Genomic DNA, 16,584 nt, shown 5'->3' on the forward strand with positions numbered 1-16,584 from the left:
GTATCTGAATTCCTTAATAATAAGATTGAAATATTTATTTTTTGAATATATAAGATTGAAATATTTATTGCAAATGTGTGTATTTTAGAAAAATACAACAATAGAATGTTAATGAGGATTATATGTAAATACGGTTTAATATAATATCATAGATTTTTATAAAAGGTTTTGAATCTCAAGGTTTCCCCAATTTTTTTAAAAGAAAATAAAAAAACGCCGTTGCCGGGGATCGAACCCGGGTCACCCGCGTGACAGGCGGGAATACTCACCACTATACTACAACGACTTTTGTTCATAACTCAAAGTATTATTATTATTTATTCATTCATTAATTTTTTTAAAGTTAAAAATGGTTCGACACCTGTATTATTATTTAATTTTATAAAAAAAAAGATTTGGAATTAGATTTGAAATTGAATTTGAATTTGGAATTCGTGCAATTGAATTTCATTTTGGTTTTCAGTAAGAATTTAAAATATGACAATGTGAATTGATAATATAACTTTTTAGATAAATTATATTTTGTAAAATTTGAAATCTACGATTAAGTTATATAAATATAATTTTTTAAAAATTTTATTAGATAATATTTGCAACTTTTAAATTATTTATAATCATTTATTTTTAAAAGTTATAAACACGTCAATTATTTTTTAAATTCAAATCCTGTCAAGTCCTCCAAGCAATTTAAAACTCAAATCCAATTTTATCAAACGTTAAAATGTTATTTCCCCGTCAAATCCCATCAAATCTGTTTTCCAAACTCATATAAATTACCATAATTCGTCAATCTTCTTCCTTCCCCTCCAATTATCTAGCGGTTTCTTAGAGTTCCAAGTCCCACGGTTCTTGATCGCTCGTGCCTCCACTCCTATACTTTCAAATACCGGAAAGATCGTATCTTTTACTAACCTACAAGTCCAGGGAAGCAAAGAAGAGAAATGACTACGGATCACAAAGGAGATTCAGACACCTTCCAAGTACATTTTCTATCTCCCTTTTCTTCTCGAATCAGTACTCCCCTAAGCACATGAAAATGAAATATAGCTTAATGCAGTAAATTTAACCATGTTAAGAATGGTTTAGATATGGAATTTCAGCTGAATTTTACTTTAAGCGGATTACAAGTTTAATAAATGTGCATTTTTCACGTATATGCAGAAGGAGGAGGAGGAAAAGGAGTTGGATTTGGTGAACGAAGTGCAGGAGGCCCCGTTGCCGCTCACCGTCACTTCAAGGGTTTGTGTTTCACGACTATTTTAACTGAATTTGCCGCTCAAAGTGTTGTCTTTGCATTGGAAAATTGTGAGATTGGATTGAAGAAGTTGGGGCAATGCAGGTGTTGTACATGTTGGGGGATATAACTGCTGGACCCGCGCATCGATTTGCGCAATGGTTGGAGTTGGTCCGTCAACGGAGCAGCAAGTATCCAGCATCGGGGTTCCCACATGGGCTTCAACGTGTAGAGAGTATACACATGAGGTACTTCTTTTCCCGGTGTATGATGTTTTGGTACTGTCTTTTTGTGCTTTTATATCCTTTTCATTTCTATGAGAAACATTTGTTTTCCCTTGGCATAAGTTCATGTTTGTGTTTTAGTCTAGGTGAAAATAATCTCGATTCAAAAACTGCCTCGACTTCTGAACGAGCTCCAGAAATCAGTTTGTGGGAAAGACTTGGTAAAGCTGGCATTCTGGACATCAAATCAGACTCCTTCTCTTGGGACACCCTTTCTTCTCTTCACCACACAGAGCATAGTAGCAACACTGAGCAATCCGAAGATGAGATGAATAAAGCACTAGAGGTTTACTAGAAAAATTGTAGTTTGTGAATCACTCTTTTTCTCCCAGGATTTTTTAATTCAATTGATTTACAAGGATATCTTAATGCAGCCAGTAATATTGTTGACGTATGCGTGTGTGTATAACTATTTAGGTGAATATAACTTTATTCCACATAAAGTAAACATGCTCATATGTGATATTAATCGTACAATATGTAACCTTTTATCCTCAATCATTTGGCATATGGTAGATGCCATAAAATTCTCTCCTTTTCTACAAGCTTAACATTATGTGTTTGTTTGTCCCCTTTTCATTCCAACATTTTGAGATTTAGATTTTCTTTGTATATAAAATTTTTTACCCCTCCCACTATATGTATGCTAATAAAATATATGGCAAGCCAATAATCAACTGCAAAATTATGCTTTTTGAGTAGCTGTTAAGCTTACATAGAGCACGCCGCACGGGAGCTTGTCTTATGATTTTACTTTTCAACCTATGTACTGTTGTCATTCTTAATCATTGCTTTGTTGTTGTTATGCCGCGCAGGTCACTGTTAATTCTGGTGGTGTGGTTTTTTTCGCTCTATTCAACCAACCAGGAAACAGCGAACCTTCTTCTACAGAAACTGCAGCTGTTATAAAGTTCTCCTCGTCAAGGATGGCCACCCAGTCTGAACGACTTGGGTATGAATTTGCTAAGTGGCTTGGTGTCCAAACTCCACAAGTTGTTCCTTCACCCTTAAGCATTTATTTCCTTCGATACGTGAAACAAAAACTTCAATATGCTAAAATTTGTACGCCAACATTCAGGCTAGGGTCATTCACAATTCGAGTTCTGAATGGCTGCAAATTAAGGAGGCTGCAGAAAAAGCAAAAGATGCAGCTATGAGAGAAGGGGATGAGATTGGTGAGATGACATGTTCAGAACTCCTGGAAGCTCTGGAGCTTAGTCGCTGCCTTTTACTTATGAAGTGCGTATATAATCCACTGTCAGATGCTATAGTGCATCTTAGAATAGTACTTGAACTAATAATTCCTTTTACATTTCCATTAAATAGAGTAACAGATAGCAAGGTACCAAATAGCGGAGTTTATATTCAATTGTGATTGAATGTTCACAGCCTGATTGAGTTGACTCGTTTTTTGTGTACCCACCCACTTCTGTAAGTCAACCGAATTTCTGGCATGTATGATTATCCTTGTGTCAAATTTCAGCACACCATAAGATAGAACCTAGGGTCCATCTAGAAATTAGAAACAATCTATCAAGCAAATAGTTAGCTATGCTCTTGTAATTAATCTAGGATACTGCAAGATTCTTCACGCTATTATCAAAAGCATGCATACTTAATGTTTTACGTAAACTTGACATTTTGCAGTTACGTGCATGGATCTCCTCTGTTGGAAAGTTCAAATGCATTTGAGTCACTTGAAGCATCAGAAAAGACTTCCGCAGCCCTGGGAAGAATTTTGATGTTAGACCTTGTTATAAGAAATGAGGATCGTCTGCCTTGTCGCCATCTCAGGTGGCGTGGGAATTTTGCCAATTTACTCTTGGCTGAAAAAGTAGTTAGAGTAAACAACGATTCTCTGGAGGTGGCTTTTGATTCTGCAATCAAGAAATATAGACCCAAAGTGATTCGGGCACTTCAAAAGAAAAGAAGAGCAACTTCTGTTGACAGTAGATTTAGCCCTCCTCATCCAGGATTGGTACCGCAGTCTTCTGATGTTTCCAGCATAGTAGAATCTCCAAAATCTGGTACCACGAGTGTAGCGAGTCTCGCGTTGAATGAGCCAACTGGTTCTGATTTGCATATTGTGGCAATCGACTCCGGAGTTCCTCGGAGGCCACCAGCAGGGAAACGTGCTAATGACCAAGAAAATTACCCAAAGCTTGTTGAGCTACTCCTAAACAACCCCGAGTATGCGTCAGACTTGTTGCATGAAATAACTGGGGAAAAACTCGAATCTTTTCGACTTGATACCGAGGCTGATTTACACGGAAATGAAATAAATTTAGTTGTGCTTGAATTCAGAAATGGGTTCCGAGCAGCACTCAGAGACTTGCAAGGATTTCATATGTTTCTCCTCACACTTCACCAAAAACTAGATAGTTTGTTACGGGCTTTTCTCAATATTGTCGACAAATCTTCTGGAGACCTTGACAAAGAGGAGTCAGTGGTTCCTGAATCCCCATCACTTGCTAAAGAGATGGAGGTCCATTGTCCTTCCCCTGGCACGGATAGTGTCCTTACTGATGACACTTCGAATTTGAATGATTTAGAATCACAGCGAACACCTCCCAGGCCACCATCTTCTGGATTTAAAGAAAGTTCAGAATCTTCTCCAATACCACGCGATAGTTCACATGGGAAATTTAGCAAGGGAAGTGGTGATCCCTTAAGTAGCTTGAGATTGACGTCAAAGATTCGCGAGTTTTACCGATTTGCAAAGGTTTGTGACACATATTTTAAGAGTTGTATGCTCGTCAGAAAGAAACATTATCTATTCTGCCTTTTGGTCATATAATGAGATAAGTAATTTTTAAGCTCGGCAAAAGTTGGGTAAATATTTGAAAGGATTTTTTTAAAATTATTATTATTATTATTATTATTATTCGTCTTCTTCTTCTTCTTTTGAGTGTGATTGACCATGACTAAAAGTGCATATAATTTTAGGAATGATCCAATGTCCTAGACATATTCCGTGGATAATATTTGAAGGAATTCTGTTATATAAGTTGTCCTCATGTTGTTCCTTTTTCAGGTTGATGCAGAGTTAAATAAAGAATTGGAAAAGTGGAACGACATGCTTAAAAATGATGCGATTAAACTCTGTCACGAAAACAATTTCATTACTGGATTTTTTGAAGGTATTGATAGCCACGGTGTGGTGGATGCTTATGAGTTGAAGGTAACACTTGCAATGTGCAATTTTGACGCGAAATTGGTAGTTTTTTATATCTTGGGAATGATAAGCTTCTTTTTATTTCTCAAAATTCAGGTGAGGCTTGAACACATTCTCGAGAGAATAGGGTTGATATCTGATGCAGCAAATACTGAAAAACCATCAGAAATCTCCGCTGGTCTGTTCATTGGTGGCGCACTTGCTGCTCGATCCGTGTACACTCTGCAGCATTTAGGGATTACCCACATTGTGTGCCTGTGCTCGAATGAAATTGGACAGTCAGATTCTCAGTTCCCTGAGTTATTTGAATACCAAAATTTTACGGTATGTGATGTAGACCGTTTTGTTTCTCTTCATCTTCAAAGTTGCCTCCATGCCATGCTTCTTAATTTTTGTAGACCTGTTAATTACGATGTCATCTCTTGAACAGATATATGATGAAGAAGACGCAAATATCAGTAATATCTTTCAAGAAGCTCATGATTTCATTGACAGTGTGGAACAAATTGGTGGGAAGGTTCTGGTTCACTGCTTTGAAGGAAAGAGTAGAAGTGCAACTCTAGTTCTGGCTTATTTAATGCTCCGGAAGTAAGTGATGGATGATTTCTTGACGTATTTTCACATCTAATATATGGTATTGACATGGAACAGAAACTGATCATGTTTGATAAAATGCAACTCTATGCCATTAATTAACATTTCTGGAGATGTTGAGTATTGCATGGGAAGATATGTGAAAAAACATTCAGTTGTCCTTCAAGAAAAAGATTTAGACCATCAAGGGGTTTTTTTCCCAATGCAGAACCTTTACCCTATTGGAAGCATGGACTGCACTGAAAAGAGTTCATCGTAGAGCCCAACCTAATGATGGCTTTGCAAGGACTCTTTTAGACCTAGATCGAAAGTTGAACGGCAGAGTTTCTATGGAATGGCAACAACGCAGACCAACAATGAAGGTTTGCCCCATCTGTGGAAAGAATGCTGGCTTAAGCAGCAGTTCTTTGAAGCTTCATTTACAGAAAGCTCACAAGAAGCTATCATCCGGCAGTGTGGACAGTGCTATGACTATGGAGATACGGAAGGCTTTGGATGCTCTCAAAATAAGTCGAGGAGGAAGTGTCAGCCCGACTCCGAGACAATCTCATTCCATGATCGTCGAATGAATAGATTGTTGAAAATGTGGCCCTAAAACTGATATTTGTTATTAATTGCCAATTTTAAATAAAAGAATTTTTTTATTTTATGTTTGATTGTTTTATGATATTTTGCTTAAAAATGAATATCTATATAAAACCCATAATATATTATAGTTGCTGTGATTTTAGGCACCGTTTGGTTTGAGTGATAAGATAATTAATACATAGATAAGTAATATAATATAATTAAAAAAAATAGTTAATATATTATTTGATTTGATGGATAGATTATAGTTTATTTGATTTAATTGATATAAAATTAATAATTAATAAATAGATAAATAATATGACGAAAATAATGCGAAATTAAATGAGATAAGTTATACATAGATTAATAATACACCAAACCAAACAATGTCTTAGTATATAAAATTGTTATATGCATGAAGATTATGTTGTTTTGCTTAAAAATGAATATCTATATAAAATTCATAATATATTATAGTTGTTGTGATTTTAGTATATAAAGTCGTTATATATAAGAGGAAGATCAGAGTTGTGGACTTTGTAAGGATTGTGATGAATCTATTGAACACTTGTTCTTCCAGTGTTTTTGTGTCATGCAGTGTTTGGGATCGCATCTGAGATTGGATTCAGATGAAGAAGTGTATGAGCTCACCTACTACGATTTTGAAAGCATTTCGAGGAGTCTATTGAGGTGCGGGTGTCATGACCCGCTTGAGAGTGATGGGTTTGGCGGCTTGCATATACTAAGTATGAAGTGCACGTAATAGAGCATGCATTAAAGATAAAACTCCTGATGTTGAATACATAGTTCAGCGCATTAAGACTTTGGTTTTACGTTGTATGTATTCGAACTTTGATGTTTTGCCTTCGTGACTTTGTTAGTTTGTATTTCGATTTATTGTAATCAACTGAAAATGTCCGATGTAGTTGTACCTTTATCTATTTACCTTTAATGAATTTTTCATTCATTAAAAGAATAATAATACACTCATATTATAGTGTTCAAATCATATTCATTATAAAGCACAGTTCTATAACATCACCTAACGTCCGACACCAATAAGCCATTTATTACATTTGATCTAGAGGTGACAATTGGGGAATGTAGATAGCATCCACATACGTGCTTCAATATGCTTAAAATCTCCTAGCTCAAACTTATAGCCGAAAAAACTCCTCCATATCCGTCTGTTTCGGGTTTTTTCCACAGTCTCAAACCCGTTAAGAAAATTGTTATCCCTAATCTATATATATATATAAAAGTCTCACATATCATTGTGAATTTACATATTCATCAATTTATATTAATAATTTGCATACATTCTTTCTTAGTTTTCGAGGTTATATACGTAATTGCCTCATGTCCCTTAGCTGCCTTACTAATGTCGGCCGCCTATTTCCTATGTCTGCATTGTTGGAATTCCAATAACTCTAATGCCTTAATAAAGCTTCGGTCAATTCATTTCCAAGATTTTTTTTGAATTTTTTTGTGTCATTTTATAGTTTTATTCAAGGGCATTTAATTTGTGATTATTTACATATTTTAGGTAAAATTAATTGTTAATATTTCATTAATGTCCTAAAATTAAATTTTTATTTTTATCCATAATTTATTTCATTTAATGGTTAATTTTGTGTCATTTCCAACATTTTTTTGAGGTTTTTCTATGTCATTTTGTAGTTTTATTCGATGAGTATTTAATTTATGACTATTTATATATTTTAAGTAAAATAAATTTATAATATTTAATTCATGTCCTAAAATTAATTTTTATTTATATCCTCAATTTATTTAATTTAATGGTTTTTTTTTTTTGAAATTTTCAAGGTTTTTTTATGTTTTTTTGTCATTTTGTAGCTTTATTCCGTGAGTATTTAATTTGTGTCTATTTATTTATTTTAGGTAAAAATAAATTCCTAATTATTTATCTATGTCCTAAAATTAAAGTTTTTTTAATTGAAAACTATATTAAAATTTGTGCTCTACATCAAATAACTTTATTAATTATTTTTTCTCTACATCAAAGAAATTTATTAATTTTGTGAAATTACTTTCAACATTTATTTTCAACGTTATTTTTAGTCTCCATTCTTATAAATTTTTTAACATAATATTTTATTATTAAACTTTTAAAAAACAAATTAAATCGAGTCGTTAATTTTAATCATCTGATTCAAGACAAGTAGAATCATATCATAATCATAAATCGATATTTTATTCCATTTATATAGGAAAGCTATCTCCTCTTTTATTCAACTAATTCGTTTATTTTTTGGAATTTAGTAATTTAACTAAAATTTTTTGTATTTCAGTTTTTAGGAAGGATATTTTATCTAAATTAAAATTTTTTATTAATTTTGTGAAATTACTTTCAACATTTATCTTCAATGCTATGTTTTTAGTCTTCATTCTTCTAAATTTGTTAACATAATATTTTGATTATTAAACTTTTAAAAAAACAATAAATTAAAACGAATCATTAATTTTAATTATCTGATTCAAGACAAGTAGAATAATATCATAATCATAAATCGATATTGTATTCAACTTATATAGCAAAGGTATTCTCCTCTTTTATTCAATCAATTCGTTTATTTTTTTGGAATTATGTAATTTAACTAATATTTCTTGAATTCCAGTTTTTATGAAAGATAACTTTAAAACTAATAGTGATGCCTAACTAATATTTTCAAACATTTTAGGGACCAAAAATATTTTAGTGATGAACTAAAAGTGTATTAATCAACAACACTTATATTTTTTTTTTATCAAAGGTAAACAAATATATGATTATAAGTAGGTTTCGTGTTGATATTTGAACTATAGTTTTGTCATTTTTAAGGTTTTTTGAGGTTTTTTTATTCATTGTATAGTTTTGTTCAATGAATATTTAATTTGTGTCCATATATTTATTATAGGTAAAATTAATTGCTAATATTTAATTCATGTTCTAAACGAAAGTTTTATTAATTGAAAGCTATCTTTTTTCTTTTTCTATAAATCTAAAAAATTTATTAATTTTTTAACTTACTTTCAAGTTTTATCTTCATCGCTATGTTTTTAGTCTTTTAAAATTTTTAACATAATTTAGTATTAAACTTTTAAAAAACAAAAAATTCAATCGAGTTATTAAATTTTACCGTCTTATTCAAAATAAATAAAATATATCATAAATCGAAATTTTATTTCATTTATATAAGAAATGTATTCCCCTCTTTTATTCCATAAATTCGTTTTTTTTTAAATTTGGTAATCTAACAAAAAAATTTGGTATTCCGATCCATTTTTTAAGAAAAAGGACTATAAAACTAATGGTGATGATTAACAATGTAATCTTTTCAAAAAATTTAGGGATTAAAAATATTATAGTGTTGAACTAAAAGTGTAATCACATTGATATTTTTTTTGTCCAAGTTAAAAAAAAATTAATTATAACTAACTTTCATGTTGATGTTTGAACTACATTATAATATAATCTTTATCTATATAAAAGTGGTCATTTAGCTATGAATTTACAGTTTTGTCCTTATTTTATTTCATTTACTGATTATTTTTTTGTCATTTTCAAGGTTATTTTTATGTCATTTTGTAGCTTTTTTTCAATGAGTATTAAAATTTTGCCTATTTATTTATTTTATATGAATTAATTGTTAATATTTAATTCATTTTCTAAATTTAAAGTTTTATTAATTGAAAGCTATTTAATCTAAAAAATATATTAATTTGTGAACTTACTTTCAACATTTATCTGCATCGCTATGTTTTGGTCTTCTAAACTTTTTAACATAATATTTTGGTTATTATACTTTCATGAAAAAATATAAACTGAATCATTAACTTAGTCATCTGGTTCGAAACAAGTACAATCACATTATAAATAATCGAGACTACATTTCACATATCTATGAAATATATGCTCCTATTTTATTCAATCAATTCATTTCAGTTCGTTTATTTTTTGAATTTAGTAATTTAACTAAAATTTTTGGTATTCCAGATTTTAGGAATAATGATTATAAAACTAATGATGATAACTATGTAATCTAACTATGATAGTTTACTGAAAAAAATATATTACAAGATATTAACAAATAAAATTATAAAGAAAAAGTTTACCTTGATTGTTGAGAATCAAATTAAGTCATATGGACAAAATGTTTTATTAGACACAAAAAAAAAAAATGTTTTAGATACACTTTATCTATAGAATATCAAATTTTCACTAACATGCTCAATTTTAGGTTTTTGTCACTAAGTTTTTAAAGTTTGGTTTTTGTACGTTAAATTTTATTTTCAGCTATTTAGAATTAATTGTTGTGGTGACACTGAAAAATTCTTATTTTGCATCGAAAAATGCTGACATTTGCATGGTAATGATGATGCGACATCAAAATTGCTGACTTGTCAGATGTCATGTCAGCAATTGGACTAAAAATAGTCAAAATTAAAATTTACTATGTCAAAACTAAAATCTGACAAATCAATTGAATAAAAATCAAAATTTGATGAGTTAATGGACTAAAAAAAATATTGTTTTAACTTACAAATCAATAGAAGTAAAATTATTATTTAACAAATATTATTTTTTCTGAAGTGCAATAATTATTCATACCGAGTAAAACAACCGAAACATGATGTTTGAGATAAAACATAGTTTAAGATATTGGATTAGTATTGTTACCAATGACTATAATTTTTGAAAAAAAGCAATAAGCATTCGGCCATACAATATGTATCAATGTGAAGGTCATGACTTCGATTGACATTGTTTGCAAGCATAATTATCGGGAAAAAGATTGTTCGGTACAATAATTATATCTTTGCTATGTAGAACAATCCAAATGTAGTGTTTGAACTGTTGCACAGATTAAAATATTTGAATTACATAATTATATATCATCATCTATAGCTTTTAATAAAATGCAAAACGTCCAGTCCTATGGTTTATAACAAAAATCAATGTATTTTTTTATGTTTCTCGACAAATATATAAAATATGTTATTGGTTTAAAGTCATTAGTTAAAAAAATAAATTAAATCCAATTATAAAACATAAAAGTATCGATTAGATGCAACAAATTGATCGCAAAAGAGAAAAGTTAAAGACGTAATGTTCTCACTTCAATTACTAATTAGATATCAAATCATTATAACCGAAGTTTGAAATTGATAGTAAAATATATAACACTTAATTAAAAAATATAAACAATTTAAGATATTATACGATAAATTCAGTCTCAACTAATAAAATTATTGTCGCGTGCAAAGCACGTGCAATTTTCTAGTTTGATCAAAAGCATTTCTTTAAAATAAATTACTTTTGATTTTAAGGAGAAAAAAAAACTCTTTTTTCACTAGAAAACATCGTTAATAGCCATAGGAGAAGGGTATCAAGTATCAAATTATTCTGGACTAATTTATTTTTTTTTTACGTTGCACGACCTTTGTCTTCATTAAAGAGATCGAAAGCCATCAGAATCCTGAAGTCCTGATACTTGGACTGAAGCTTAAAAGTTACAAGGATTTGAAATTTTGTTAGTCAACTGTCAAAGTTCTTCCAACCCGAATACAATCTGGTACAATCCACCAGGGACAAGGCATCAGTAACCCCATTTGAATTACAAATCCATATCATTTTCAACCTATAATTATCAAAAAGTACAATAATGACCCACTCCTAATACACTGCATCAACAAAGATCAAAAGCACACTAGATCCTATTCAGATCCTGTCTTCTACACGAATATGGGGAGAGAACAGCAAAAACGTTTTATGTGCATAGGTTGAATTCTCCTGATTTCTAAAATAAGGTCGGAAATGCCGTGCAAACAAGGTCTAACTTCTATGTAGCACGAGCCATGTTTGATGATGAAGTAGTCTGTAAATTTTTCGTTTCTTTCGAATCTAAACCCTCTGCAATTGAGGAGGTTTCTTCTCCTTTAGAGCCAAAATTTCTTGGATTCATACGAAGCACCTCCTCTTTTGTAAGGATTAATATCTTCCGAGCCATACCACAAAATTCTCTGTTACAACAAGGAACCACTACTGATGAGCATGAAGAAAAATATTAAATGCACTAAATATGAAAGCAGCGTAAGAAGATAATCTGAAACTTATGGATGAAAGCGTTCATAAAAGAGGGATATATAAACTTACTCCCAAGGATCATCTCCAACAAGCATCATATCATCCTCGTCATCTGTATATACAACAAGCCAATCCTTGCCAAGAGCCCTGAGTTCACCATTAAATACGAAGATATTATCCAATTCAGCAATCAATTCATCGTAATTGTTGAACTTCGCAAGTTCTATAGACCTTCCAAGGGCCATGCCTTGCTTATGAACCTGAAATCGAAACATTTAAAATATATTTATATTTATTTATTTAAATATAAAAAAATTGAATGACTATTGTCTGTAGAGGGAAAATGTCAATATCCCAGAAAGAACCTTGGTGCAACTTCTTGTTGAAACAGAACTAACTCTGCCTTCCCTCTCTCTAGCTACAGGATGGAAGGTTTGAAATTGTTTCTCTGATTCGCAGACAGCAGCAGAAAAGTTTGGTTTTGAGCCCTTAGACTTATCACATCTTTGATCAGATTCAGTAGTAGAGGAATAATAAGAGTTTATGCCTTGCTCTGTATGGCCTGAAGGCTCCATCCCTGTATTCAGAAATGCTGGCTTCGATGGTAAAGAGTTGCTAATAAGTGGAAAACCAAAGAGCTTGCAATTCCCTTCCTTAGATTTCAGAGACTCGGCCGTTTGTTTGTATATGGGCTTTGGCATTAGGTTTCGTGATTGATCAGGCAAGATTTCGATATAAGGTGAGGTTGGTGGAGGCATCAACCAATTTGTTTCCTGATTATCACTCATGAGACAAGGTGTCGTGGATAATTCTCTTAAAGTGTCGTACCTGACTTCCGAATGTGGCTGATAAGATGTATGGCAACTCTGAACAAGAGTTTTTGAACCAGAATCCATCACATCAAGTGGCACGTCAGAAGGAACCATAGACCATGAGTTCCCAACTAAACCAAACTTTACCTCTAGCTCTCGTGTTTGTCGCTTCAAATTTGCTTCATCAGAAGACATACAGATATCGCGGGATGAATCAATCTGTGATCCCAACCCTGACAAGAGATCTGTGAATGATGTCTCCGTCCTTCCCGAAGATAACCAGTTATCCGATGCATATCTTCTGGCAGCAGACACATCGCCATTTTTCTCATCATCTAATGGTGAAGCCCATAGCAGTCGCTTCTCAGACGTGTTTGAATCATTTCTCTCCAAGAAAGTGCCTCTCAAGGTCAGGAGTTCTTGACCTTGCAAGACCTTTGGAATCCCACTGGCAGATGCAGGGTCTAGTGCCATCTTGGGCGTACCTGTATTACATTATAGGTGGTGAGTCAAGATTTGGGCTCTAAATAGATATATAAAACCACGAATATAGAAAAAACTTTGGTTAGATTAAATTGAGAAACACACCTTCCCTAGTAAGAACAGAAGAGTTTGGGGATGAAGGCAAGGCACTTGGTCGAGGCCTTTTTGATCTGGGGACTGGAAGTGGGTTCATTGCATGAGGAGGTAGAGCAGGTTCTATGTTCCAAGGTGAAACCCTGTTTGGTCGAGGAATTGCAGAAGTTTCATCCCACCGCACCTTTATGCAAAATTAAAAGAAGAATTCTCAGAACAAAATGATGAGAAACAATTAACCAAGGGATGTTATGAGCCAAAAAAATTAACAAGACAACGAGGAGAAGGAGCCTCGTTGAACAAAAATAGAAACCTTTAGGGATCTCCATTTTGAATTTGACCATCGTTTTGTATCAGAGTCTTCAATACCAACTATAGTTCCAGTAAACCTAAAAGAAAACAATTTACATGATAAAACTGCTCTATGAAATCAAAACAAAAGTAGCACATCATTCAAAAAAATACTGCCTACCTCTGTTCTGGTGCTTCTTCACCTTCAAATCTCATTTTAAATCTCATTCCTACGGAATAATTGTTCTTAACAGAGTTTACATATTGATCATAAGGGACGATAAACTCAGCCGGGCTCGTCCTGTGATCAAAATGTGACGTGTTGAGGGGATGATTAAAATCCGGAACAGCAATAATGCTTGCCAATGAGAGATATATCATATATGTGCAAGTGAAAAACCTGGGTTTGTAATACACGGTGAACATGGTTTTTGTTTGAGTAGCATGCCAAGCTGTTGCCAGAACACCGAGATGCATGTTGTGGCTGGATATGACCGATGACGGAGCATTACCCAGTTGTTTCATAGCACGCCTAACTCCAACACGCAACTCTCCATTCTCCCCCCTGAAATTGTGAGGCATTTGAATCAGATAGATAGAAATATAACTATAGGTAAAGGCAGAAGAGTAAGACTGGTGTCTAGCCTCAAAAATATGAAGGCATCACCAGCAACAAGTCTCTTTGAACTAACAAACACGCTCCACCCACTCTGAAGGAGGTGCCTCCTGGGTTGACCTGGAATTAATGGAGCAAACGAAATCACAAGTCAAACTCTCCGTTCAGAAGAAATCAAGAGTTGGTTCATACATAAAGCAATCTACTAAATAACATAGATTCCATATCATATAAGAATGTGATTATTTCTTCTTCTTTCCTTTAATAATTTCCCTCTGATTTTTTTTGCTTTTTGGTCAATCAAAATTGCATTACAGAGTAACTGGGTTTGGTTTAAAAGAACTACTTTTCTTGGTAAATTATTTCTTGATATTTAGACTCTTAGCTCTTCCTAAGCAACCTTTTAACCAATTTCTACATCAGAGTTGATACTCTTCTACTGCCATTGAAACCCAATTTCATTTCTTTACGCCAATAATTACTTGTAATCTCATCAACATGGAATAGAGCCATTCTATAACTAAACAAAGACACATGTACTATCCCAAGGAAATATATATGTGACTGGTTAATAGAATCGACAACAATTAACATGATCTCAATTTTCTAAAGGTTGAGCATGATTTAAGTCAATCCAGAATATAGTGAATATGCTCTAATCATGAACTGCGAATCATCAGAATGTTACCGCGAAAAATATGCCTGAATCGCCACTCAATTCCGTGTAAATCTTTGGCCACTAATTCCTGAGTGGGAGGTTGCTTCGTCATGTCCTGCCATATTATGTAATCACTCTATTACTAACACAAAAAATCTTACAACCTTAATCAAATGAATCTCGTGACTTCGGGTGGACTCGTCCTAACCAATGGGGGCAGACATTCATCAGCATGTCGTCTTAGCACTGAGAACCCACCGTGGGTGCTTGTATCTGATGCAGTAAGAATCTTACAAAAAGAATGGACATGAAAAGGCAGAGGTGGAGGAGGTAAAGTTTCCTTCTTCACGGCAATCTCATCTTGCTGCAAAAGAAATCTCATCAGAAAGTTAAAAAAAATATCAAGAAATCTCTCACCATGTAAGAAAAAAGTTCAATCTAAATTACATAAATAGGACAAAGCATTAGCTCATATAAATGGCACAAAATTTTAGCTCACGTTTGGTTCGGGTATCAAAATAATCTGTGCAAACACTTCATCCGTATCTGGTTCAGCCTGTTCATGGAAACATAAAGATAAAAAACATAGGAACTCTCTGCAAATGACAAACCAATACAAATTTCACAAAATGCTGTAGACGATTTTGTAGGTTTATTTATGTTTCCCCGGAACAAATTTACCTTCAAATTCACATTAACAACTCGACAAAGGATCTTTGGAGGAAGGTTATACACTGGCATCTGCAGGTCTGCACTTTGTTTGGTCGAAGCCTCCACCTATTCAATAAACCCCACAAACTCCAATAAAAGATCTAATCAAACAAAAACCCCATTCATCCGTGAATCTCACAGGATCAGTGAGCTCCAATTTCTAGTCAACAAACCTAAACGTACAGCATTAAAATGCAACAGTTGGACTCAAAATGCCAAAACTAGAACAGATTGAACACAACTATTACAAAATCCAAGACCTTGCAAAACTTCAGAGTTACTAAAAAAAAATAATTCATTGTTAAAACAAAAAAGTACACCTGTTCTATGTGACCCTGCGGAAAATAGAAAACAAGCTCGTTTTCACGAGGCACGGGAACTAAAGGGCCGGCGCATGCTTTCCATAACTCCGTGTACAACGCTGTCTCAGCGTCCACTATATTGAATAGAAAAATAAAACTTGCCATCAATTTCACCAGAAAAACAAATTAAATCAGATGAAGATATTTTAGAGGGAACAAATTTTCACCTGAATTATCTTTCCAGCTGGACCCTGAGGTCCCTTTCTCCGGTCTGGAAACACAACCATCCGTCTCGTTAAAACCCTTGATCAGACCCTCCGAAGCAGCCATTCTCAACACACAACTTTCAACTCAGATCTCTCATCATCTCACAGACCACAAAAAAAAACCAGGGAAAATTCAGCTCTGGAAACACTTGGAAAAAGCAACGAATCACACGCGTGTTCTTGACTATGAAACCGAATTTTAAATCCCCGGGAGAAATCTGAGGATGCTCCGCGGAATCAATAATATAATAATCTACTAATAAAAGATATTCTGTAAGATTTTTGTGTGGATTATGTATGTCTTGAAGCATGGGTGAGACGAGAAATGGTGTATGTGTGTGTGTATTGGGAGAGAAGGAAAATATACCGTCCAATAAGCAGAAAGCAGTGGCATTTTAGTAATTATC

At 33.2% G+C, this 16,584-nt stretch overlaps 2 protein-coding genes and 1 non-coding gene across 3 annotated transcripts; 1 reads left to right on the forward strand and 2 right to left on the reverse strand.

Annotated features, from left to right (window-relative positions):
- Nucleotides 1–214: 214 nt before the first annotated feature.
- On the reverse strand, nucleotides 215–286 carry TRNAD-GUC (transfer RNA aspartic acid (anticodon GUC)). The gene has a single exon. It is a non-coding gene; the product is annotated as a tRNA-Asp (tRNA).
- Nucleotides 287–790: 504 nt separating this feature from the next.
- Nucleotides 791–5,914, forward strand: LOC140892189 (dual specificity protein phosphatase PHS1-like). The gene is made up of 11 exons (XM_073300993.1): nucleotides 791–980; nucleotides 1,162–1,239; nucleotides 1,340–1,482; nucleotides 1,600–1,804; nucleotides 2,334–2,510; nucleotides 2,597–2,757; nucleotides 3,166–4,240; nucleotides 4,553–4,699; nucleotides 4,790–5,017; nucleotides 5,124–5,281; nucleotides 5,496–5,914. The coding sequence occupies exons 1-11, from the start codon at nucleotides 942–944 to the stop codon at nucleotides 5,854–5,856; spliced, it is 2,772 nt and encodes a 923-aa protein (XP_073157094.1). The 5' UTR covers nucleotides 791–941; the 3' UTR covers nucleotides 5,857–5,914.
- A 5,444-nt stretch (nucleotides 5,915–11,358) lies between these two features.
- On the reverse strand, nucleotides 11,359–16,510 carry LOC140875107 (auxin response factor 2A-like). Its single transcript, XM_073278652.1, has 14 exons — nucleotides 16,139–16,510; nucleotides 15,930–16,045; nucleotides 15,580–15,675; nucleotides 15,398–15,454; nucleotides 15,107–15,262; nucleotides 14,929–15,013; nucleotides 14,270–14,360; nucleotides 14,025–14,189; nucleotides 13,806–13,925; nucleotides 13,647–13,722; nucleotides 13,346–13,517; nucleotides 12,311–13,242; nucleotides 12,015–12,205; nucleotides 11,359–11,881 (listed from the first exon to the last, which is right to left on the reverse strand). Exons 1-14 carry the CDS (start codon nucleotides 16,239–16,241, stop codon nucleotides 11,701–11,703), a joined length of 2,541 nt encoding a protein of 846 aa, XP_073134753.1. The 5' UTR covers nucleotides 16,242–16,510; the 3' UTR covers nucleotides 11,359–11,700.
- Nucleotides 16,511–16,584: the final 74 nt, after the last annotated feature.

The sequence above is a fragment of the Henckelia pumila genome, chromosome 1 (genome assembly GCF_033568475.1).
Source record: "Henckelia pumila isolate YLH828 chromosome 1, ASM3356847v2, whole genome shotgun sequence".
NCBI lineage: Eukaryota > Viridiplantae > Streptophyta > Magnoliopsida > Lamiales > Gesneriaceae > Henckelia > Henckelia pumila.